Below are 25,470 nucleotides of genomic sequence, written 5' to 3'. Positions count from 1 at the left end.
ATACAGCTCACATAACGTATGTATTCAAAGAAGTTTTATGTTCAGTTAATTAGTTCAGCTTTTGCTTTCATAGAATCATAGAACTGGTAAAGTTGGAAGGGACCTCTGGAGATCATGTAGTCCAACCCTCAAGCAAGTAACCCATACAGGGATCAAACCCAGGACCTTGGCATTATTAGCACCACACTCTAACCACCTGAGCTAAACCTAACCCCCAAAACTGATACTGGCTGGATTCCCACACCAGCAGTCAAACCTGGGCCGCCTGGGTGAAAACCAGGAATCCTGACCACTAGACCATATGGGAGCCCCTTGGGAGCCCCTTTAATGGTTCATTTAAAAGTTTGGTGCTTCACTACATACCAATACATTTCTTCACCCAAAAAATCTTTTCAGTAAAAATACAACTGTCTTTTCAAGTGATAATCTTATTAACTGATAAATACACTTCAAGCATATTTATAAGACACTATCAAAGTTTGAAATTCTGCAATAGCATTATCTCAAAGCATTATGCAAATCTCATTCCACATGTGAGGCAAAGGCTTTTTTTGTGTGTGTTTTGAAACAAATAGACTTTGTCAAGAAAAATCAAATTATTTTTACACACTGTTTTCATCATTAAAAAACTCTCTGTGTTGATCTCTAGTTGTTCCACCTTCATAATGATCAGCTCAGCTATTCCTGGGTTGCATTTAAGGGAAGTAGTTGTAACTCTCCCTTCAAAAATCAGTAAGGTCAGAAAGGCAAGCCCTCAAAGAAGTGTAAGGACCACTGAAACTCACAGCTGCAAGGCAGGGAGGCCAAAAGCCAAGTATCATGAAAGCAACTTCTGTGTTTAAGAGAATATTCTCCATCAAAGAGGGGTGCTTACATTTGTGGGTTAAGCATTTTCTCACTTTAGAATACAAGGATACCTCAGAATAGTTCAGGAAAACATTTCCCCAACTGAGAAAATATTCCTCCTCCTCCCTGTACTCCTTGGATTCAGGGTCCACCTGGATGATTACCATGACTTCTTTGGAAATTTCTACTACTATCTTCACAGCCAACCTTGTTCTATGAAATATGATTCATAAGGTATATTACAATAATAAAATGACAGCAATTCTCTTTTTATAATTTGATTTAAACTAATTTCTAGAGACACCCACCAGTAGCATTGTTCAGGTTGCAGCCCATATAGATTCCTTAAAAGCTGAAATGTTATCACATCGTGATGCAAATAAAACTTTCCACTTCTTTTTCCGCTCTTATCCCTTCAAGTCACAGAGGCAAACCCTGGGAAAATTATACAAACAGCTACAAATATTTAAAACCTGTATTGGCACTATATGCTTCCAAAAGCCCTCCTCTCAAAGTTTTAGGTATTTTTTCTTTCAATTTCATTCTTTCATTTGCCCAAGGCATGCTAATTAATTGGAATTTCCCAAGTCTTTTGTTGTTGTAGCCAGAAAGAAAGGAGGGGGAAAGAAAAAAGCTCACTCCTTCTTGTTAAAGCAGGTCCATCTACCTTCCACAAAGCCAGAGTAATAAGAGGGAGGAGTAAGACCACTTGAATCACTCAGGCCCTGTAACAGGCAAGTCCAGCTCCTGCCCTCAGCCTCTGCCCTTGCCAAAGCTGATTTATGCAGAATGACATGTTAACTACAGTTATTCCTTCACCAGAGTGGAGGCCGTGGCATCGGCAGGATTTGATACCAGAAGCTGGCTGATGAATAAGGGTAACGTTAAGACATGGGGAGTACTCAACAGCGTACCAAAGCAGTGGTGGGAATGTGCATATGCAATTCGGTCCAAGAAACTGAAATAACTGCTTATAGTTGGAAGCATGCAAAAGGCAAATGCATGCACGCTCTCCTCGGAGCAGAAACACCATTCTTCTGGGATGGAAAACCACACTAACATCCTGATGGAGACAGAAAGCTTTTAAAGAAGCTGGTCATACCACATGTGTAACTAACTCTTAGATTAACTTACTCTTAGCGTAACTAACTCCCTATAAAATCAAACAACAGCCAGCTTGAGATTAGTTTAGGGACAGAATGAGCTACATAGCGCAGAACGTTCAAAACCCATTATGGGATTTTTGACGGCTTCGTCCTGTTGACTTCCACTGAAGCTGAACTCCCAAGTACGAAAGCCATTTTTACAACCAGAACCTGGTCACATAAGATACATAGGCTATTTTTGAAAATTCTGTCATATGCAGATGTTCACTTACTCTTCTTCACACAATTATTTTGCATTTTTTTGCAGTATTCCGGTCTGATTTTCTTTAAATAGTGGATTGTGATTCCCTGAAGTTAATGTGAATAGGATAAAAATCAGATTTTTAGTCAGCCTTAGTTGGATTTCACTAATACTGAAATTCATACTGTTTCACAATTTATAAAACTTTATTTAAAAAATAATATATATTTCTTTAAGCACTTGTAGTCTGTACTGCATGCTAAAGACAAAAAGCAAAGCCAGATGCAATGCCAAAAGACTAAACCAGGCCTGGAGAGAGGTGTCAAAGTGCTTATGGTCTAAGAATAGGCAATAACTAGGATGAAGTTTATCATATCTTTTCTTTTTTATTACCAGCTCCTCATCTTCACATAACATTCAAGAATGATGTTTGCACGAGAGCTGAATGAGGACAGTGCGAATTTGCAGTCCAGGACAAGTGGAGCTTTCAACATACAGGTACAGAAGAAAACCAGGGGAATCCTGTGAGTCTGCTCCAGAAGAGGTAAATATGGGGAGTCTGCCCAAAGCGGTGAGGAGGAGAGCATCTCCTGGGGAGTTTCTGGAACTCCAGCATCACTCCAGGCTTCAGATCTACTTCTAAAAGAATTATCTGAGTCTATCTGGAACTTTCCCATGATGATTTTATTTTAAAATGTGTGTGAGAAAGGAATATTAAATATCAGACAAGTATTTAGAATTCAGTTTTCTGATCAAATAATGAAGCTGTAGGGCTTCCAAAGGCCTGCATTTAGAGGGAAGAAAATCACTAATTTCATAACCAGGCATGCTTTAATGGTTTCAGACAATAGCAGGAACTTTAATACTTTCACTTCGAATAATTCTGTAAAGGCCAATGTCTATTTTTAAAATGTCATTACACAAGGATTGGTGTTTTTTAAGCAGCATGGCATTTTTGTTACTGTTTTTGTTTTCTTAAAGGGTATTTCTGTCTGAGAAACCCAAGGAAAGAGGAATAATGAGGGCTCAGTCAGCATTGCAAAGTCTGGGCTCAAGGTATCACAGAAGTGAACATTTTTCCGTAAGTGTGCCCTTTCCAGAATTTAGATAACGGACTAAACAGCTCCTTCACCTGATTTTACCAGGTGTGTATTACATGGGTGTACAGCAGGAATTACATGCCCATGATGCCCTGAAACAGATAAACTGAGGAATGACAGCCCTCCCCTGCAGAACCAGGGCAGCTGGCAACATAGAAGATGTGAAGCCACTTGCTCCTCACCTGGGATCAAGAGAAGGACAGGAATTATAGTCTCAAGGGAAGCAAATGACAGAGTCAAATGCTGAAATCTGGACACCCTCAGCATTTTCTTCAATGTCAAATAAAAGTATCTTCAAAAAAAAAAAAAAAAAAACACAGACTATATTGTCAATCTTTGCTCCTCAGTAAAATCAGCTATGTACTCAGTGGTTCCTTTGACTTCTGGTCCAACATAAGTACCAGTCAGTTTCAACTTTAAGCTTTGGTTTATGCTGATAAGATTACAGTTTTCATCAAGTTAGTTTTGAAGACAAGTTACTCAGGCCATTGTTTTGTTCTTGTTGCACCATAAGAAGTGCAACAGAATCCTAGCCTCACATAACAAATACCCACTATACTAATGCTTTCTTTGTTTCTCTTTAGGAATTATACTTGGGTACTTCCCAGGAACAGAAGATACTACACAGCCATGTCTAAGAACACATGGGAAATTAAAACGTTTCCTTTCATCACAGATAACCATATTTCACCATGTAACACATGAAGGCAAAAGTCAGCTACATGCGTATCTTCAGCTTTTTCAGTTCTTGAGTTAACAGTTTATACACAGGCAACTATAATGTCTGAAGTATTCACGATCAGATTCAGCTTTTTTCTGTGTTTTCTACTCTTCTAATCCCACTATGCTCATAACAAAAATTTTAACTATATTACCTCCAAATTATTCAAAGTCTGTACCTCAAGATCAGGAAAGAGCATAAATAATTCTAAAATGATTAATGGGTAAATGTAGGTTACTTCATTGAAATCTCTATACAATCTTTGTGATATCAGTTTAAAAACATGCAATGCAATTCATCAAATATTTGAGCAGCTCAACAGTTGGACCATATAAAGGACTTCTAGGGCAACCCTTCTGGAGCAGCACATCTCATATCTGTAAATGCATGTAAATTCTTAAGCATTCATGAGATTGGCTCACAGCTATACAGGTTACATCTATGAATTATATTAATCTGAATAACTAAATCTAAAGTGTATAAACCTAAATAGATCTAAATAGCTGTACCTAAGTTATATATTTTAAAGAAATAATGGAAGAAACCTTATAAGGAGCATGCGTGTTTGGATTAAAATTAAGCCCATGGTTTCTTGTTTGCAATCCTTATAAACCCTTGCTTCTTTTTCATGTGTTTTTTAAAAGTAAGAAATCCTAGTCTAGCTATAGCATGCTGGGTGGTGGCAAAGGAAAAAAGGAGATTATTATCATTATGTGTAACTTCAGTTTTAACAACCCCCTGCAAAGGATTCCAGCACCTGCTTTAAAAGATTCATTTTAGTGATCTAAGGGTAAAGAACTATTGCAATCATTCAGTTTGACCATTAATGAAGTTATAGCTTAGTATAAGATAAAGGAATTCATAACAAAAGCAAACGTGGAAAAAATCTGCTCATGACTATTTTTTCTTGTTCTTTAGAACTTTTTTTTTTTAACACAGTCAATGTAGATTGTTTCTTTTTGGTTTAAACATCATATTATTACACAGTTTCTTAGTGTTCGCAGAAGCTGAGGAATGTAAAATCTTTCTTGCAGAAGAACCTTCCCCCCAAAAGAGGTTTTCTTTGTTTTTTTGGTTTTTTTTATTTGGTTCTAAATGTTTAATATAGGAACTTAGAAGATTAAGTCAACTGCTGTAGCACATCAGAAGACATTTTTTAAACAAGGATAGGAATATATTCTCACAGACCTCACAATTCCAGCTATAAATCACCACCACTCAATATAAGGCAGTGAGGATGGTGTTGAGAAGATACTGCTTGCCCTCTACCCTTAACACTAGGCATGCTGTCCCATACACCCCAAACTGCCACTTACTATTTCATGATTTAGTCTTTCTCATCCGCTATATGCCACTCAAGATGTAAAACAGAAGGAGAATGACAAATGAGTTTGGGTGTTGTGAGCCACTTGTGTGAGTCCAAGTGAGGCTAAGAGATTGCAGCGCCCTGTAAAAGGCCGAAGAGGAGGTCAGTGCCCATAGCGAGATGTGGCCATGGAGCCCAGGGTGCATCGCAACATACCCTGATGGCCAAAACAGTCTCCCTAGGTCACATGAGAAATAGTTTTTTCTCGTGATTTTAGGGCTAGCTGGCAAATGTCAGCACTGATCTCCGAAATACCCAGTAGACTAAGCAAGCATACATGGCAGACTACAGGCACAAGAAGAATTTGAAGCCTGCAAAGATTTTGGTAAGTTTATTCATAATTTCTGGATTTAAAAACCCAATATTGGTATTCACAAAACCTTTCCATGACAGCTCACAAGCAAATGATCATTACATATTCATAAATCAAAAAGTCTGTGCATTATCTTTACACAGTATCGTATTGTGCCAACAACAGCAAAATAGCCCATTTTGTTGTTGTATAATTAGTTAATGTTTGCACAGTGCTCTGAAGTATAAAAATACAATTTAATTGGCAAGAGTTGCTCATATTCATCATCTGGCCACAATAGAAAAACAAGAGCTGAATGTCTCAGCTGCATTCTCTGTAGCAGATACACAAGAGCCCAACAAAATATGACCACTGGGGACATGCGAAGAAGGTCCATTGTTTCATGCCTACAACAGAGAACGTTCTTGGTCTAGTGCCGTGCCAACAGCAGCTCTCCGCAGCACCTGGAGATGAACTCATTTCGCAGATACACCACTCTCAGGACCCACCTCTATTTGCATATGTGCAAAATAAGACTCTGAGAAGAGCCTATCAGCTCATTAATTCACTTCTTCCACTATACTTAGATGTGAGCAACAGCCAAAGTGAGACTGGTGCTGTAGTCCTTTAAAAAGCCCATCAAAGAAATGTGCAAGTGACTACAGCAAACTCAGGCTCATTGTCATGCTGTAAGTGTTTGGAAACTTCATTTTCATGACAGGCTTTTGTGAAAACACAAGAAACAAAACTCAAATACTTCATTTTCCCAAAATTCAACTGATAAATTCGAGTGAGTGAGTACATTTTGCAACACTGTCAGGAAGAGTAAGAATTATACAGTGTGCTCTAATGCTACAGATTTGTTCTGCAGAATACAAAGCAACAGTATGTTGCACTTTATGCTCTTAACAAGGAATAAACAAAGCATGGAATTTATTTTCATCTAAAGCAGAGATTCTGGCCTAAATTGCATTGTCTTTCCTTTGCTTTGGCCTTCCATAAAGGAAGCTGCTAACCTTCTTTGTTTTCTGAAGGCTACAAAGGGTCAGAGTGCAGTAAGCTCTGGAAATTTTCTTTCCAGTGGTCTGCCTTCCCTTTCTATATGATACGCCATGAAACAAGGACAGCTCTGATTTCAGAAGAGCAAAGATAGGATGCAACTCTCAGTACCAGACTATACTGTTCTGCATCCAACAGCAGACCAACAAAAAAGTCCAACAAAAATGGGCCCCACAGTACTCTGTGAAGACAGAGGTAGAGAGTAGTGAAGTAAAGAAAGTAAAGCACTGAAGAAAAACAGAGAAAATGAAAAAAAAATGTGCCTTCCTGGTGCAACTTGTGTACTCTGAGGCTTAATCCTTCACAGGGCTCTCTCTGGAGGTGCAGCTCTGCAAAATTCTCAGGTAGCCAGAACATGATTTGCACAGATTTGGTCTTCAGTGTTCACCTTGGCTTGCAGAATGGGAGCTGGCACCCTCTGCCCAGTTGACAGCTCTTCTGTGGTTAGGTAAACATAGGTCACACACACATTGTTCTCCTTCCTACACACACACACACACACACACACACACACACACACACACAAACGCATGCACGCACGCACGTGTGTTCATCTCTAACACCAAAATGAATTTCAGCCAACCCAGGTCTTACTGGAAATAAAACACAAAATGAAAAAAAAAAAGTCGGCATCAAAACACAATGAAAAAAATATCATTACCTTCTTGAGCAAACACATACTTCCACTATTCACAGAGCAGATGTCTCATGCTGTAGTATAGCTACTCTATATCCGTGTCTTCCTGTAGCTCTATGTAAAATACGTATTTTCAACACTATAACACTGTTTATTCTGAGCATTTCCACAGTAAGCTCTTCCTCACTGCCTAAAGAAAGTGTAGACTGAGGGTCAATTCAACATGCCTTGGAAAGTCCAAACAACAAAGATAGCAATGAAGGGGAAACAACAAGAGCAGCATGAAGAGAAGATAGACTGGAAGCAAGAACATCATAAAGACATGAAAGGTAAGGTTTAAATATACCACTGCCCTCCACCTCTTTGGATTTTGTTGTGCCTGTTAAAAGGCTTCTTCCCCAAAGGCGCTTCTGACATATACTACCAGTTACCAGAAAGAGCAAGGACTGACCTCAATCTTTACCGAGTCAATCTTTACCTGCCACCAGCCCTAATTTACAGGTGCTAACCTTTGCCAGGCATTTGCCATGCACTCTAAATAGTAAGCCTATTTGTCAGAAAAAAAATGGATGAAAATAGTTGCTAGGAGAATCCGCCCATAAACACTATCATACTGTTTTAGAAGTTGCAATTCACTCAGTTTAATGAAATCATTTGAACTTCAGACTGCATCTTGTACAACAAATTATTAGGTATGCATTACAAAAAATAATGATGCTGACTTCAATATTCCAAACAGCATTTCAAAAATGTTTCCAGCTAGAAAATTAGATGTTTTGCCACTCTTCTACACCTTATTATTTTGCTTTTTAGCATTTTTTTCTGTTTATTCTGAAATAAGCTGACTTTCTAATATTTTAAACAGAAGAGAGTTAGAAAACTCCTACATATTCTTTTTCTTTCTGTATTTCAAAACTACTATTATTCTTTAGTAAGTGTCTTATCTTTCACAGTTTGTAGCCAAACTGAATTAACTTTCTTTCAAAACTATTTTACCACATTAACTTCAAGAAAATGTCTCTTATGAAGAAAGTTATGTGATAGAATTTAACTAGAATAAAATAAATGAATTAGTCTAAAACTCTGGAATTTAACTTAAGTTTTTTACAAAGCTTTTCACACTTCTGTAGAAATCTCTGTCATAGAAATACTTTTCTGGCAGAGTCTGTAGAAGTCAAACATTTTCTAATAAAACTTCTATGACTTGAAAGGCTAAAAACAAATCTATTTCAGCAACCTTTCATACTAAGTTTCAACTTTATCCTCTAGCAGAGAGAACAAATTGCTAACAACTAGCAGAAATGTCTTTCCAGCTGCACAGATCCTACTGCCTTTTCCAATCGACAAGGTTAATAAAAAGATTCCCCAAACTAAAGAAGAAACTTGCGCTGCAGTCAGGGTTCATTGATGCAATATTTTCCACTAGCAAGAATGTAAAAAGCCCTGCTTTTCTGACCACCGGGAGACAGACATATTGAAAAAGTTTCCCAGATTGTATGTTCACACCTCTTTGAGCTAGCACTTGGGCTAGCAAGCTGACCTGCAAGGCTTAGTACAGGGTCACCAGCCCCAGAAGGTTCATTTTTCCTCCTCAGTTCCCTCTCTGAGCACTGCAGTTATCTGTGACGGCAACTGTCCCCTGCACACAACGCACACTCAGGAGTGTCCTTCTTTTTCTGGGACAAAGACATGTGCATTGTGTTCTGGGTTTGAAGGCTAGTATTATTTCAGTCATATGCCTTCAAAAAACAAATTACTATCTACCTTACAACTGTCAGTGTATACTGATACAACAAACCAAGGGTCTGTTTAGGTCCTTCCCAACTTACAGAATATTAAGATCCAAATCCATGCAAATATATTTACAAACATGCCCTGAAGACAAACTGAATGTATAATTGCAACTAATACAAGTGCACAAGTGTTTACTAAACCTAAATCAAGAGCAGTGTTCATAACAGAAATAATATACATTTGAAGTGCACTTACAAATTTCAATATGCTTGCTCTACTTATACTGACATTTTCAATGCCTAAGGCCCAGGCTACGACTCTTTATTCCCATAAGCACTGAGGTTTTTTAGAAAGAGATTTCCACAGCAATACTATTTAGAAGGAAGTTCTTCCCCCTGACATGGCCCTGCAAGCCAGCATGTGTAAGTAATTTACTTGCACTACAACCAGTCCGGATTCCACAAATATTATTGTCATCACATAAATCCCATTAATTTCAGTGAGAAATACCCCTGGCTTCAGGGCAGAACTTTAGGATGGGTGCAGGACAAGCAAGGGACTTGCCAGCCAGGAAGGCTACAAGCTTAAACAGATCAATATCCAAACCATCCTCCCCTCGCCACTGCCAAAAGCATCAAAACAGTCACACGGAACACTGCACACTATGTTAGAAGAGACCTTTCATTAATGAATTGACACCAGTGCTAGGTCAGTCATTGAAAAAAAAGAGGGGAAAACCAATATGTATTTGAGAGCGCCAGCTAATCACAGAACTTGCAGTTTGGTTACCCAGAACTTGGGAGTCAACTGCAGATTTACTAACAGTAGTTCAAGTGCTGGTGTATATTAGACATTTAATCTAGATCAAATACACTGCTGCAGAACTTCTGACTCATCCTTAGAAATGAGGCACTGAAAATGTTTTAATAGGATGGAACGAGGATGTTAAAGTGTAGGGTTATACAATTAAGCACTGGAATTAGATGCCAAAGCAATCGCCCTTTCAATAGTGTCAGAAGTGATGGTGAGAATCTGTCATATCATCTTGGTATTTGAATAGAGTATGAATTATAAGTCATCTTAAGTATTAATTCAGGCACAGACTAAAACTTTTTCTCAGTTTTTCCATTTGCCTTTTTAGTAACTGAATCCAAGTAAAAATGATTTAACCGTTGATACATCTCTCCTTTTTCTTTTTCCTTTTTTTTCCTCTTCAACCTTTTTTTTTTTTTTTTTTTTTTTTTCCTTATTTACCTTCTGGACACAAACAGAACCTTTGTTTACTGTATTTCCAAATAATTCACATAAAATTCCTGGTAGGTCCAAACTCTTTTCAGTGAATAAATTGCCTTAAAATTTGCAAGTGAGACAGATGGACAGGAGCCTTTGAAAAATGTCTTCCTAAATTGTAGAATAAAGCTTCTTGCAGAAACAGTAGGATATAATAGTACTTAGGGGTTCTCAAAAACCTTCAGTGTAGGCTTAGATGCCTCGTTCTGGTAACATAAAGAAAGAGACAGAACTGAGAAAAGAGCTATTAGTGTGAAATAGAAGCATTTTTCATCATAACCCAAGATTTCAGGACACTGAAAAGCAGAGAACCTTTTCACCTTGGCACCTCCATCTTCAGTCCAGTCAATACTGAATAACACCCAAACTGGTGACCTGTATGATTCTCTGCCGAGACCCTAACTCTCAGCACTAAGAACGAACAAAAAGAATCCAGAAAAATCTTCACAAAACACAATCCAGCCCCAAAATTCACTCTCAGTTCGCACCCAAGTCTGCACTTTTCTGAAATGCGGGTATAATGCGCAGCGGAGTCTCAGGGTGAAGTCAGGCATGATGGTGGGGGACAGCCAAGCAGGAAGGAAAGAGGTGTGAGGGACCAGCAGGGCCGGGGCAAGGTCTGCTGCTGCTGCACACAAGTCCCTGCACTGGCTGTGGGGATCACGTGTGAACATTTTTGTTTCTCTTCTTGCTTAGTTACTTACTTTTTTCTTTTAAGACATTAAAGTACCCCCAGTTGTTATCCTGATTTTTAAAATAGCAATTTTATAATATTCACCTTAAGTGTAGGCACATCTGTTTTAATGGTAGAGCTAACCTGCATCCTCTTTCAACAGCATCTGGGGAGCTGAACTGGTGCTGCACGGAGACTATGTTCCTGAAATTTTGCTGCAACTCTTCAGCAGAACAATAACCTTTATGGACCGTAGATTTGGAAAAGCACATCTGCTGGATGCAGTCATTTACGTTTTTGTTATTTTCTTAGCATTTTTGTCATTTTCTTAAGACTAATACAAAACAACAAAGATTTTTTGGGGAAAAAGTGACTTTAAAGCTTGTCAATTTGAATGTTCTTCGTATTTGTCAGGGTTCATTTGCCACATTTCCAATTTTAATCTACTCTGCAATATATTTTCAAGGAGGATGTCTCAATGCTGTGCATTAATTCTTCTCATCTAGATTCTGTAAAGATTTCTTTTCAAATACCAAGTAGGGTAAGAATTGCTCAAAATCTCTTGTAAAACCAGAAATGTCTAAACTCTCTCGTGGTGGAAACAATACGACTTCCATGAGACTGAGGGAGACTCTGCTGAAGACCCAAATCTGGCTTCTTTAATGGGAGAATGATTTAGCCTAATTGCTCTCACTGCTCTGCAGATGAGCTGCAAACCAGATGGCAATGGTCAAGCTGCTCTTGTGCCTTTGAAAAAGACAGGCACTGCATAGAAGTGGAAAGAAAATAGTAGGTATTTATAGAATACTGCACCCAGTCACCATTGTTAGTATCCTTTTTTCTGGATATTCACCTTCAGTAAAATCCTTATTTTAAGGCCATATTTTACTGAAAACAAACAGTAGTGTGGCAACGTCATTCAAAGCAGCCTTTCTTGAACAGAGGAATGCCTCTAGGGCTAAAACAGTATTTTCTACTATTGATCTTCCCTCGAAATCCAGTTTTGCAAAAAAAGTTCCAACCATAAAGACATGAGTTACGCCAGCACGCAAAGTAGGGATTAGAGTCTAAGCCTGCAATTCTCAGTGGGACAAAGCAGAAGACGCTGAAGTTTGTGGCCTTCTAGGGAACTAACTTCATGAGACTTTGGGGCACATTTGCAAGGGGAAAGCACAGTGAGGAAAACTGGAGTTTCCTCCCCGTGATATGTGGCTCCCAGGGCACCCAGAATACCCCTTCTTCTTGCCAAAACTTCCAGCTCCTCCTAACCCCCTGACTAGATCAATGAACCCAGTTGTAAGTAAGAGTGACTAAGCAAAGATACTAAATTATTTCATTATTTCAGAAGCATCTTGTTACTGCTCAGTTAACTAACTTAACTTCTCCTGAAGGACTGTCTCTAGAAATGTCATGTATGCAAATGTTCAGTCTTTCCATAAACCAAGTTGGATAATCAACTACAAGGACTGTCCATTTAGACAATCTAAAATACCCAGTCAGATGAAACCTATTACAGCGTTCTCTTTCATTCCTTCACATTTGAATGATACACATCCAAGACAGAAAAACAACATCTAAGCTCCCCAATTAGCAAAGCATTTGCTAGTGCCTTAAATATGCAAACACTGGTTCCGCTTGAGCACACAATGTACTTCACCATGGATCTTAAATGGAAGAATCCTACCACAAACAGGGTAATTGCTCCAGAAGGAAATTCCTCTGTCTGATCAACCTCTCCCACAGGCTTTTAAAATGTATTTTGGTGAAAAGACAGCGATGGTAAAATTGAACCATATTCTGTTTCAGCCTATGAATGTGTCAAGTCCCAATAAGACTATTTAGGGACAGGGTTTTTCTCTGCATCCTGGGAAAAACAGTTTAAAACACTGATTTCATCGATTGTGCTGCAGAGTTGACCAGATGAAATCCCACCGAACTGAGATTTGTATCATGAGAAAAAGTGCTATTTCATCCACTTAGGGCTGCAGCTGGAGAATATGACTTGAACACATTATTTCTACAGGGACTGCATATCAGCTGAACTTAAAGTGCCAGAGCAGACTTAGGCAGAGGACTGCGAGAAGGAAAAGGCTCAATCACTGACATCTATTCTGTTATGATGCTTCATCTGCCCCTGCCCCAGGCCCTTCTGCCTTTCATCCACCCCTTAATCCCCTCTTTCCCTTTCTGGGGGGGGGGGGACTGACGGAGCTGACTTCCAATTCCTAGGAACAATTAAACAGTTCATCAGCTTCAGCAGCAATGTAACCCTCAAAAAACAAGACACTACTTATCCTGCTTCCTATATATCTCTTCAGCCAACACAAAGCAAGAAAGGTAGGGCCGCAAGGAGTTCACCAACATCCAGTCAGGGGTTAAAATGGCAGTATTTGACTTAGCCCTACAAACATGATGGCAAATTGTGGGCAATAGCCTTCTCAGTTGCTCAGGGCTCAAAAAAATTCCCCCTTTAGGAGTGTTTGAGACTTCATTTTGGCAAAATGAAGAGAAAGTACTTATTGCATCAGTCAAAGATAAACAAGATCATGATCCCACCTAGATCACAAATAAAGATGAAGAGAACCAACAGAGGAATCCAGCCTATCACTGTTGAAATGCCAGAGTATAATCTCACAATTTAATAGCAGTTTTGCTAGTAAGGCAACAAACTCAAAAATGACTCTTCTGCCATAATTTGGTTTGCCAAGAGAGATAAAAGATTAAAACCACATTTGGCTGTTGTGGTTCATACCAACACAGTTCACTAGGAACCTCACATTGCTGTGTCTGCTCTGTGCTTACATTTTAGAGTACATTTTAAAAATTCTGTCTGTTCAACAGAGAACAATCTTCCCATTTACTTATTCGCTGTAGGCATTTACATCACACCAGCCACCACGTCTTACATTTGGTGCCTTTCATTGTGACCTCTATTACAGCAATGTCCAGAGGCCAGAGAAGCTGCTGTGTCCATCACTGGGCAAACATACTGTAGAGAAAACCCTTCCCCACAAATCCTAACAGAGCAGAGAGACAAACCATGAGAGGGGAAGAATAGGGACATGATGCTAAAGCAGCACACAGCAGCTCCAGCAGCAGCTACTGTAATGGAGACCAGAATAAAACCATAGCATGCTGCCATCAATAGTCAGTTTTGACAACAACGTCCATAGATGTCTATCAGATTGGTTAAGCATGATTTCCCCTTGATGAATTCATGCCCTATAGAAATATCCATACAAACAGCTACAGCAGTTCTCCTAGATCCACTGAACTCAGTGGCAGAGGAATTATCAAATTCAGCAGCAGAAAGACCAGCTAAAAATTAAAGAGGAAAGAAAACACTTCACTGGCATGGACAAGTACTCCTCTCAGTGGAATTACTGCATTCTGAGTAATTACAGCCCTATAGGAATATTGAAAGGTCAAGGAAAGACCAATTTTGCACTGCACATACAAAACAGGGCAGCTTCTCTTTCCTGTTTCGGGGTGGGAGAGAGCACCTAAACCAAAGCAGGCAGCTCAGTATGCTTCCCTGCTGCCTCCTCCAAAGAGCTCTGCAGCATCGTGAACCACATGAAGGAGCACAGTGAAAATCATGTTATAGGACTGCCAGAAAAAGAAGTATTAACATAACATGGTAATATTTAAACAAGGGAAATCCACTTGCAAAAGCCAGTGCTTGCACATATCCTTGGCTAAACATGCACCAAAGTGCTTTTCGATGCCCTGCTCCTCCATGTAGATGCACAAACATCCTGCCTTCCACTATCTGCTAGTGCACATGCAGCCCCAAAATGAGCTTTGTATTTGATATGAACAAAGCACATTCTAGATGCAGATATCAAAGCACTGCATAAATGTAAAAACAACTTATCCAAAATTTATGAATGTAAAAAATAGAAGCACAGCAGAAGTGCTTTTACCCATAATCACACAAAAATGTTCAGATCTTACTTTGCTCAGAAGAAGTGGAGGGCACAGACACAGCTCTCAACAATTTTCTGGTGCAAAACTTCCAGAACTCCCAAATTTCAACCAGATTTTAATCCCAAGTTTCACCTATGAAAAGCGCCTGAAACTCTTCTTTGCATGAAGACAGATACTGTTAGTGTGACTTCTTGGTGATAAAACAGACCTGAAAGATCATATTCCAACATGATGATTCTTAAACAAAGTAAAATGAAAATGTAAAATGAATAGATTGGCTGGTTTTTGACTTTCCCCTCCCCCCAGTGGTTTGAACAGCAGTTATCATTTTTGCTCCCTGCAAATTTGAAAGAGGAAAAAGAAATTCATTATCTGTTTTTAGGATGACATCAATGCACACGCACCAGCAACAGCAGAGCAGGGAAGAATATGCTATATTGCCGAGAGATTCCCTTTCCCAGGAGGGGGGGTCTGCTGTGATCTTCTCCGCTGGGAATTTTCCTGGGAGTTCTGCTGCTGTTCTATGCAATTCCTACTGGCAGCACACTAAGCCCTTCCTGGAGGCTGCCTGTGGCATCGCAAGAATAGCACAGACCCAGCTGGCCCATGCTCCTTTTACAGCCCTCCAGCTGGGGAGAACTATTGGGTGGTTTTAGCAATTTTGGCAAGCTGCCCTCCCAGTGAAAGCAGCTGTCATAAAGCTACTGGTAAATATGGCCCATCACCTTCCACTGGCCTGCCCCAGTCTGACATGATAATACTTGCACTACAGAAATATTAAAATGCAAGCTCGGAGGGTGCTCTTTTACTATATTGTACTTCAGATAACTGCACTTCAAAAGTGTCCTATCCAGGCCCGCAGGACAAAGGTATAGAATTGAATATAGCAGAAGTTAAATTAAACTCTTAACACAGAATGGGTAAGTGCTGGCAATATGCCTAATGCTCTTGAGGGAATTTACAGCTTCAGTGTAGAAACAGATCCTTTTTGGCATCAGGCCTAACACTCCGGAGGGAATTTTGTAAACTGCCTGGCACCTTTGTAACACCTAGTACAATATGTTTTGTACTATCACTGTCTCTTTCTATTTTCTTAAATATTTTGTTCTTAAACAGAATTTTGAACACTTGTGACAAAGAAAATTCTTAAAAAAAAATAAAATAAAAAGCCAGGCACAGAGTTTATGTAAACCATGACTTTCCATCACTTATGCTCAGGAGTTAGTGAACATTATTTATATTCAAGGCTGAGCCATGCTTGAAATATGACAGATGACAAAAAATTAAATAACCTGAAATAACCTCTGCAACAGAGTATCTTATGACAGGCATGTATGCACTACTCTAGATCAAAGAAGTAGGCATGTGTGCACTACTTTATATAAAAATTAAGATCACTTCAGGTATAACTTAGGCAAATTAAGCTTCACAGCACATGCTCATTAATCACAGAACTACAGAATCACAGAATGGTTGAGATTGGAAGGGACCTCTGGAGATCATCTAGTCCAACCTCCTTGCTCAAACAGGGTCACTCAGAGCATGTTAGACGTGGTTACATCCAGATAGGTTTTTGATTATCTCGAGGAAAGGAGACTCCACAACCTCTCTGGGCAACCTCTTCCACTGATCTGTCACTTTCACAGTGAAGAAATTCCTCCTTGCATTCAGGCGGAACTTCCTGTGGTTCAGTTTGTGCCCATTGCCTGTTGTCCTTTCGCATGAGACAACTGAAAAGAGTTTGGCCCCATCCCCTTGACACCCTCCCTTCAGGTACTTATACGCATTGATAAGATCCCCCCTCAGTCTTCTCTTCTCCAGCTGAAACAGGCCCAGCTCTCATAGCCATGCCTCACAGGGCAGATGTTCCAGTCCTCTGATCATCTTCGTAGCCCAGTAGCTTCATCTCTCTCTGGGAAGCCCAGAATTGGATGCAATACTCAAGATGTGGCCTCCTCAGGGCTGAGGAGAGCAGTAGAATCACTTCTCTTGACCTGCTGCAGCTCTCTTCCCAATGCACCACAGGATACCATTGGCCATCCTCACCACAAGGGCACATTGCTGGCTCACGGTCAATTTGTCATCTACCAGCACTGCCAGGTCCTTCTCTGCAGAGCTTTTTTCCATCAGGGCAGCCCCCAGCCTGCACTGGTGCCTAGGGTTATTTTTCCCTAGGTGCAAGACACAGCACTTGCCCTTGTTGAACTTTATGAGGTTCCTCTCTGCCTAGCTCTCCAGCCTCTCCCGGTCTCTCGGAATGGCAGCACAGCCCTCTGGAATACCAGCCACTCCTCCCAGCTTGGGATCATCAGCAAACTTGCTGAGGATGCACTCTGTCCCTTTGTCCAGGTCACTGATGAGAAGATTGAGCAAGACTGGCCCCTGTACTGAGCCCTGGGGGACATCACTAACTACAGGCCTCCAACTAGACTCTGAGCCCAGTCTTACCAGGATTGCCCTCAGTTGCTTTATTCAACCCATACAACTAATTCCACAATTAAGGTTTTTTACGTTTTATATTCTGCCTTTTTGGACTGCTAAAGCTGACAGAAGGACACATTGCGACTCATCCTCATTAGCTGTACAGCATACCTCCCAGACAACTGCCAGCACTACCATTAATTATTTCCTTGCAAAGGAGTCCTGCCTTGTTTTTCAACCATGTCAAGGCCACTGAAGCATATGCAAAGCTGGAAAATCTGTCATGCTGGATACAACTGAGATCTTTATTATTTAATCACTTTGCTGTACTTAAACATTGTCAATAACCAGGCTTGAAAACTGCTGGGAATTGATTAAAAAACCAACTGGAACAGAAAATAGGACTGAATCAAGCTTTCTGTGCAAGGAACTGCACAGAATACTGATGAACATTTTTTTTATATTCTGCCAGCTGACACACAAAACCAACAGCACTACAGAGCAAAATAGCTAGGTAAAAGAGATTTCAAGTGTTCAGGCTGCTTACTGATTAACATTTTTGCACATAACACTCCTCATAGACCAATGCAGTTACTGTTCACAAGGGAAACAGGGTTCTCTTGGCAACAAAGGACAAATGATTCTTCCTGACCAAGTTCTGCGTTCTCATACAGCTTAACACTGTGAGGGCTGCTCCACAGAGCCAGTGGAAAAAGGGAAACACCCATCCCCACAATTTAACATGCCTCTTGACACTTCCTAGGACAAGGAAGAGCCTTAGTGATCTCTTACAGCAAGCATGCTCATCTTATAGGTAAACCTTATCTCCTGACCCATTTGACCAGAGAAAAAATACAGTCAGCTTTTGACATTTACAAGAAAAATACAACAAGCAATCAAATACACAATGCTCTTCCTATCAAGGAACAACCTTAACATTGTTGGGAGTCATAGAAATGAATGATGACTGCCGTCTTCACAACAGGCCTGGAAATAGAATGAGTCTACGCCTATCTGCACAGGCTTCCTCAGCAGGGCTGCTAGGCATTTTTACTAACAAACATCCATGTTTGCTTCTTCCTGCCCCTTCTCACATGTTGCCATGTCACACACTCAACAGCTTCAGCCACATACCCACGTACTGACACCTCCAGATTCTACACACCAGCCAGGGTGGAGCAAACAGCAAAACTGACCTCCATGGCTTGAGTTCTCCACCGCATCCGGTGGAAAAGGTCTTGCCAGACACAGCAAAGGAAAGCATGAGACCATAACAAAGACAATCAAAGGCAATGCTACCCACATGATACCTCTCCACCAGGCTACAGCAGTGCCATCCAGAGCTGCAGATGACTGGAAGGCATATCAAACATTCCTTACCACAAAGGAAGGAAAAGTAACGCTACGCTGAAGTCAGAGCCATGCATCAGTGCCTGCTCAGACATGCCTTTTTTCTCCATACAACAGGAAAAGACAATGTGTTCTAGATTCTCAGCACACACAAAACTATAGCAGTTACTCTTAATGTGACTTCAGAGTACCATTTCTAAAAATCATTTCCATTCAGTTTTGCAACAGTCATATAAAATACACTTTACACAAAGTAAAGATGCATGTTCCAATTACTATAGATTATTTCTATCCTCCTTTTGTGAATTCAGCACCAGTTTCTGTCAAAAAAAAAGAAGAAAAAGAAAAAAAGCTTTGCATAAAATAATGCACACATTTGGATTGGTCTGGAATATTCTACTCTTTCTCAAGAGTAGAATTCTATTCTATCTCAAACAGAACACCAACAGAAGCACCTGTTTTTAAAACTATTTTACCCGATAGTATAGTATAAATAAAACTATTTACATTTTATCAAAAAAGTGCAGAGAAAGTATTCCAACATGCCATTTTTGTTGTGTATTTTGCTATTACTATCCTATACGTTTTGAAGTTAACAAAAAATTTGAATATAGCAAACCTCTGTAACTAATGCTGAGACAACTGTAAAAGAAAAGTGATTATTGCTTTCTTGAGATAAAGGATTAACTAAAATAACTAGCTGCAGAAAGACATTTTCCTCTATGTACCAGACACTAGAAGAGGATGAAATATCAAAGAATTGTACATACATAAACAGCATGTCCTACAAGGCTGTAGGCTTATTTTATAAGGTTTATACATCATAGTAAGGTTCAAAGTTTTAGAAAACTATCTGGACATGGCTGTGTGTGAGAAAATTAGCTCCTCTATAATGAACATATTCCCAGTATGCATAATCTTTAACTCCATAGGTGATCCTGCTGACAACAAGGACTTTAAAAGGTGAGGAATTACTAATCCTAATCAACAGAAAAATTGAATCTAAACTTAATGGTATCTGAAGACCATGCTATCTTCTTCCATGGTAACTATCTTTTTGCCTATCTCTGGACTTCCTGCTAAGCTACCAATTCTAAAAAATCAGCACACATCACATTTGCTCAAAACAAACATAAATGTACACCCCTGCTTCCATGAACAAGGAGCTGCTAGCCACAAACGGGAAGCTGTGTTCCTATCCAGGAAGGAAGATTTCTAACAGCACTCACAACATTCTGACTCTACCAAACACAAAATGACTATCTGGATTTGCTGAACTGAGATGCTGGGTTAGCAAAACAAAGGCAGACTACACTGTTCACAAGGAATATGAGTTTCCCAACTGAATACTGGAACATCTGTTTGAAGAAGGAGAAGCCACTGAGAAGAGGTAAGGTGGAAAAGAGAGTGCAGACAACAGGTTTATGGCCATGTACTCACCATGCCACACTGCCTCACTGCAAAACCCGTATTTGAAGTAGGCTTTGGGAAAGACATGTATGTGTATCCACTAGCATTTCCCATGCTCTTCCTCTCCCAGTCTCTCCTGTTATATTCCCTACTGCATTTTCCTTCCAGTTGTCACTCTGCAAACCTCACCTGTCTGCCTCTTCTCTGGTTATCGAGGCCCAAAATATCTAACCAGCATTGTTTATACAAAAACTTCCCTAATGTCAGGCCTTCAGCTGAGGTCTCTATTCCTCATCTTACAAAACAGCACACTACTTTATGCACTCTGGAATGAGCAGTCCAAGGAGGGAGATGAAAATGGCAACAGCCAAAATGGAGTTTTGGCTCAGGGACTGCAGATCAAATCCAGTTTATGTCAGGGACAATAAATTAGGTGATCTTCATCTTGGAGTGCCACTCTTCAAAATATATTGCAGGTGGACCAGCTATTATATCCGGCTCTCTTATATATCCCAGCATGGATCCCCTACTTTCCTATTCATTTTGCCAAGAATAGGAATCAGGCTCTGCCTGTACAGAAATAGACACAGAAAAGTTCCTTCACAGCTCCTCATATGAGGAGTCTGCCTTTCTTCACTGCCAATAGTGGAAGCTTAAAGTCAGATGCTGTGAATAACCCCCACTAGCACTACCTACGCAAGCACCAAAATGGGTGATCTTAGAGGTCACCCAATGAATCCGTGTAAGCGTTACAACAGGCCTGACTCAGCAAAGCACTCAAGTATGCAGTTAATTTTTAACATGTTCTAAAATGCTACTGGTGTCAAGCTGAAGTGCCTCACTGAATAGGGATGGACTTAGCAAATGTTCAAAGTAAAGTAGTGAAGAAAGAAAGGAAAGTGGTGAGAAGCAATCCACTTGGAATAAAACAAGAAATCTCTTGTCTTCTTTTTTGCACCTTCACTGAGATGTCAACCAAAACTTTTCTTGGTATTTTGAAGCATCTAATTCTTTTCTGTCCATTCAGTTCTCATGTCCACATATACTGAGTTCTGAAAGGAAGCTACCAAAATTCCTCAAAGAAAGTGCCCCCATTTCCAGCATGACCAGAATCAACAGGAACTAAAAACCTACTCTTCTGGTCTGACCTTGCAGACTCAAGAGCAGGCAGTCAACTAACCTCTGACAGACAGGTAAATCTCTGATGTACAAGAACCTACCCAAACAGAACTAGCCTCCAAACCTTGTGAGGTTTGTGAGGTTCTCTCTGACACACAACAGTTCCTAAAAATGGACTGCAATCCTTTAAGACATGCTCCATGGGACATAACTTGTCCAACCCAAGCACTTTAAAAACTGTAAGTACATCCCTGCTTCCATCAATAAGCTGCTGCTAGCCACCAATGGGACACACCAATAGCTGTGTTCCTATCCAGGAAGGAAGATTTCCAACAGCACTCACAACATTCTGACTCTACCAAACACAAATGACTATCTGGATTTGCTGAACTGAGATGCTGGGTTAGCAAAGCAAAGGCAGACTACCTAGCTGATAAGGAATCTTAGGACAACGCAGAGATTCCAAGCAACTATTGTATACCACAAAGAATCTGGGAAATTCCAGATCATAAATTACGATAGTGGAAAACAACAGAACATTTCTTTTAGGATCTCCTCTTCCGTAGTAATAAGGGAGGCAAAGAAGACACTGGATTGCATCCAGTGAAACCAGTACCATGTAGTTACATGATACTGGAAAAGAAATGCCATTGCTAACAGCAAGAGGAAAAAAAGAGTCTTACCTTTACCTGTGCATGAGGAGAAGGTATTTCCAAAGTCTTGCAGTTTTGCCTTTAAAGTCTGTGGGGCTGGCAGTCCTGGGGGTTGTGGGACTTGGAAGAAAGGCTTCCCATTTGTGACTGCTTGTCTCCTGGGACTTAGCGCAGGAAGGTGAATAGTGCTGTCCATGATCTTGCTCTGAGGAGCAACCACTCCTCCAATAGGCATCTTTAAGTGTTGGCTGGAAGACGAGTTTCCAATAGCTGACCTTAGGGTGCTGCTATGTGAAGATGGGCAGGGTGCTCCTGCATGAACTCTCACTGGTGAGACCTGCTGTCCACTGCTTGTCCCAGGTCCATAAGGAAGACCTGTTGTCCGGTGACTCACACTACATGGCCTCCCATTCATTGTCAGGCAGTTAAAATAACCAGTGTGTGTTTACTGACCCACAGCTAGGACTGATATCAATCCAAAGTCAGAAAGTAATCCATTGTGCATTAAGCCTGTTTGAAAAAATACATCAATAAAAAGAATTGACACTGGAGTGAGTAACACAAAAAGGAGAGGACAGCACACGATGTCCAGCTTTGTGATCTCTCTGATTATAAGCAGCAAAGTGTGAGTGCTATATGGCCAGTCGGGGAGAGCGGACAAAGTTAAGCAATGACTTTGAGCACTAATAAGGAGAAAACCTGCCTCTTCAAAAGCTGAAGTTTACAGTAAGGCCAGCTGTTTTTGTATCAGCTAAACCAGTCATGAAATCCAGTGAATACTGAGCAAGTGAAAGACGACAGCCATAGTAACTAAAGCCTCTGATAGGCAGTTGTCATTGGGATGAACATAGCTGCCTCTTCTCTTTTGCCAGCTCCCCAGTCTATTAATTAAAATGATGCTGAAAACCAAATTCAGCAGGCAAGCAATATGCAGATATAGGAAAGAGAGGGCAGGTCACATACTAAAGGATGTAAATGCAACAAAGAGGAGAGGAAAACACGAAATCATAGAGAAGACTCTATAGCTCTGCGGCACTTCACTGTAGAAAAGTATTGCAAGAAAGCACAGCACAGCAGTATTCACAAACCTAACTGCAGTCACTGCAAAAGTGGATGCTCACTGTAAACCTGTAGATTTACCAGAATTTATGTAGTGTATCTACAAAATGGCACATTCTGTAGAGAAAAACAAATGGCAAATTTTCAAAGACAGTTTTCAAATTCTGCCAACGCTTTTGCAACTCTGATTTTCCTCAAAGACATTTTTCTCAGCTATGTTTTCCTACTAATAAAATCTTAGAGACTGGTAAAGGGCTTGAGAGACCATCTTGCCCAGGACCTGTCCCAAGGCAGGATCCAGACTAGATCTAGATGTTTCCTAAGATAAGTAAGATTTGCAGACAAAAGCTGCACTTGCCAGTGTAAATCACTGGGCTAAGTTATCGCACAGATGGTGTAATTTCAGCCCTAACTCGACTGACTAGCACATGCTCAACTTTCATCTCTAGGCTCATATGTTTAACATTAAGCACGTGCTTTAGCAGTTTGCTCAATCACAGATTCAGCACCTAATTAACTTGTTCAGACAAACAAATTAAACTGACACAAAGCTGAACTCCCACTTACATTATGGCTATATCCACGTACACTTTAAAGTTTTATTTAAGTATTATGATCTGGCTTCAGCAAAACATTGAACCGTAACCCGCATCTTTGCTACTTGCCATTTGTCAGCTTTGAAACAAAAGGGATTATGACCAGTTGATTGATGACAGAAGTTTGTGGAAAACCTTCATGCTTAACCCTTGGTTTCTATGACTCTACAGCATCCATTCCTCCCTCTCTGATCTGCCAAAACCAAACCAAACCAAACCCAAACCCCTACACAAACCTGCATTCACAGCACACCCCTTGACTGGAGGAAAAGCCATCTTCTGCGTCAAAAGTGTCAGAGGGCCTGTAAATACACGCACAGGTTGGCACTCATGCACTGCTGTTTACCCTCACTAATTAGGAAAGGCCTGAACATACCAACTTCTAAGACAACAGCAATATCCCTACTGGCATTAGTGAGTGAGAGGTGCCCTGACCCCATCTAAATGGTCATAAAAGATTTATTCTAAGTACTCTTTTTCTGTATATTGCTATATTTTTATATTATGGGAATAAACACTGGAAAGCACATCAAAAGCTCTATCATTTATTTTCCTGCCTGGCTGAAGCATAAATCACTCTGCAATTCAGCCAAGGACAGGCAGAGCTGAATGTTTTTCATTTCCTAGGGTTTGTTTGAAAAGCAGAATGTTCCTTGCCCTAACACAGGTGACTAGCTTCTTAGAAAAGGGCGTATAAACAAAGGCAGTTGCTTTGCTGGCAAGGCTACACGCCATGGCAGCACAGAGTGGCCACAGGTAAAGATGTTTCTTGTCTGTAACTCTTGCCTGTAATTTTTACTACACTGGAAAAGTGGAAGCATCATCAAGAAGACATTATACATGACAAATGCATTAGCTTTACTCCATAAAAGCACTCTGGTTTAATCAACAGCAGAATATTTCTACACAGCTTACACAAACCTACTAGCCCTACAAAATCCATATCAACATGCAACTTGTGCTGAAGTAGATTGGTCTCCTTGCTATCCTTTTCTGATAATCTTACATATTACAAGGAGTAGCAGTGTCCTGTGTTATCTTTGCCTCGCTTTTAACACTGATTACTGCTGGTTTCTTACTTTTGAAGAAATGGCCTCCAGGGCCATAATTTCTTTTCTCGTACCAGTAAGCAGTACTTGGAACGGAATGACCTGAATGTATGCACAAAATGGCCTTTATTCCTTCTAAGGAAAGCAGACACAAGTTAAATAATTTCTCTACAGTGTCTTCCTCAACTCTTTCTCCTGATTCTCTCACAGAGATCTGTAACACTCCATTAGCATGCAAAACAACTCTTCCTTTACTATATTCATCCTCAAAGCACCTTGGAGAGCGTTACTCTTCTCATTTCTTGAAATACTATTTTGTAGTATTTGTAATACTACTTACTTGTTCATGAGTGCCTTTTCATTAATTAGATTTAATTTGTTTAGTATTAACATCCATTGGAATGATGTCAAGACATTCTTGTATCAACATTAGAGTGGCCAAACTGATTCAAGCCAAAACAACAGGTGTGCCTAGAAGGGCTTTAAAGCATATATACCTAGCCAAATGCCAATGGAAAATTCGGTATATTCTAAAAGGACACAACTACATGCTGGCTGATTAGAATTGACTTTTGCATCACATCCATAAACGGCTCCTGCTTCTAGCAATGTGTAACAGTAAAAAAAAAAAAAAAAAAAAAAAAAAAAAAAAGAGAGAGAGAGAGAAAGAAAGAAAGAAAAAAAAAAGACAAATTTCTAAACATAAAAATCTTGGAAGACTCTAGCTCTATGGCACCAAATACAGCAGTTTATTTACATGCACCTTCGGAATCCTGAAGAGGTTGAGACATAAATAAATACATAGACATAGATACAAC

General features: G+C 40.0%; 1 protein-coding gene across 1 annotated transcript in view; it reads right to left on the bottom strand.

Moving 5' to 3' along the window:
- The window catches only part of GLIS3 (GLIS family zinc finger 3), a 144,212-nt gene extending 121,826 nt beyond the window's left edge, over positions 1 to 22,386 (bottom strand). The window contains exon 1 of the mRNA XM_062599941.1: positions 21,979 to 22,386. Within this exon, the coding sequence (XP_062455925.1) occupies positions 21,979 to 22,363 (385 nt within the window). The 5' untranslated portion in view covers positions 22,364 to 22,386. The remainder of the gene's footprint in view (positions 1 to 21,978) is intronic.
- Between the last annotated feature and the right edge of the window lie 3,084 nt (positions 22,387 to 25,470).

The sequence above is a fragment of the Rhea pennata genome, chromosome Z (genome assembly GCF_028389875.1).
Source record: "Rhea pennata isolate bPtePen1 chromosome Z, bPtePen1.pri, whole genome shotgun sequence".
Lineage (NCBI taxonomy): Eukaryota > Metazoa > Chordata > Aves > Rheiformes > Rheidae > Rhea > Rhea pennata.
Note: the sequence above shows the minus strand (reverse complement) of the source record. Positions and strands in the feature narration are given on the sequence as shown.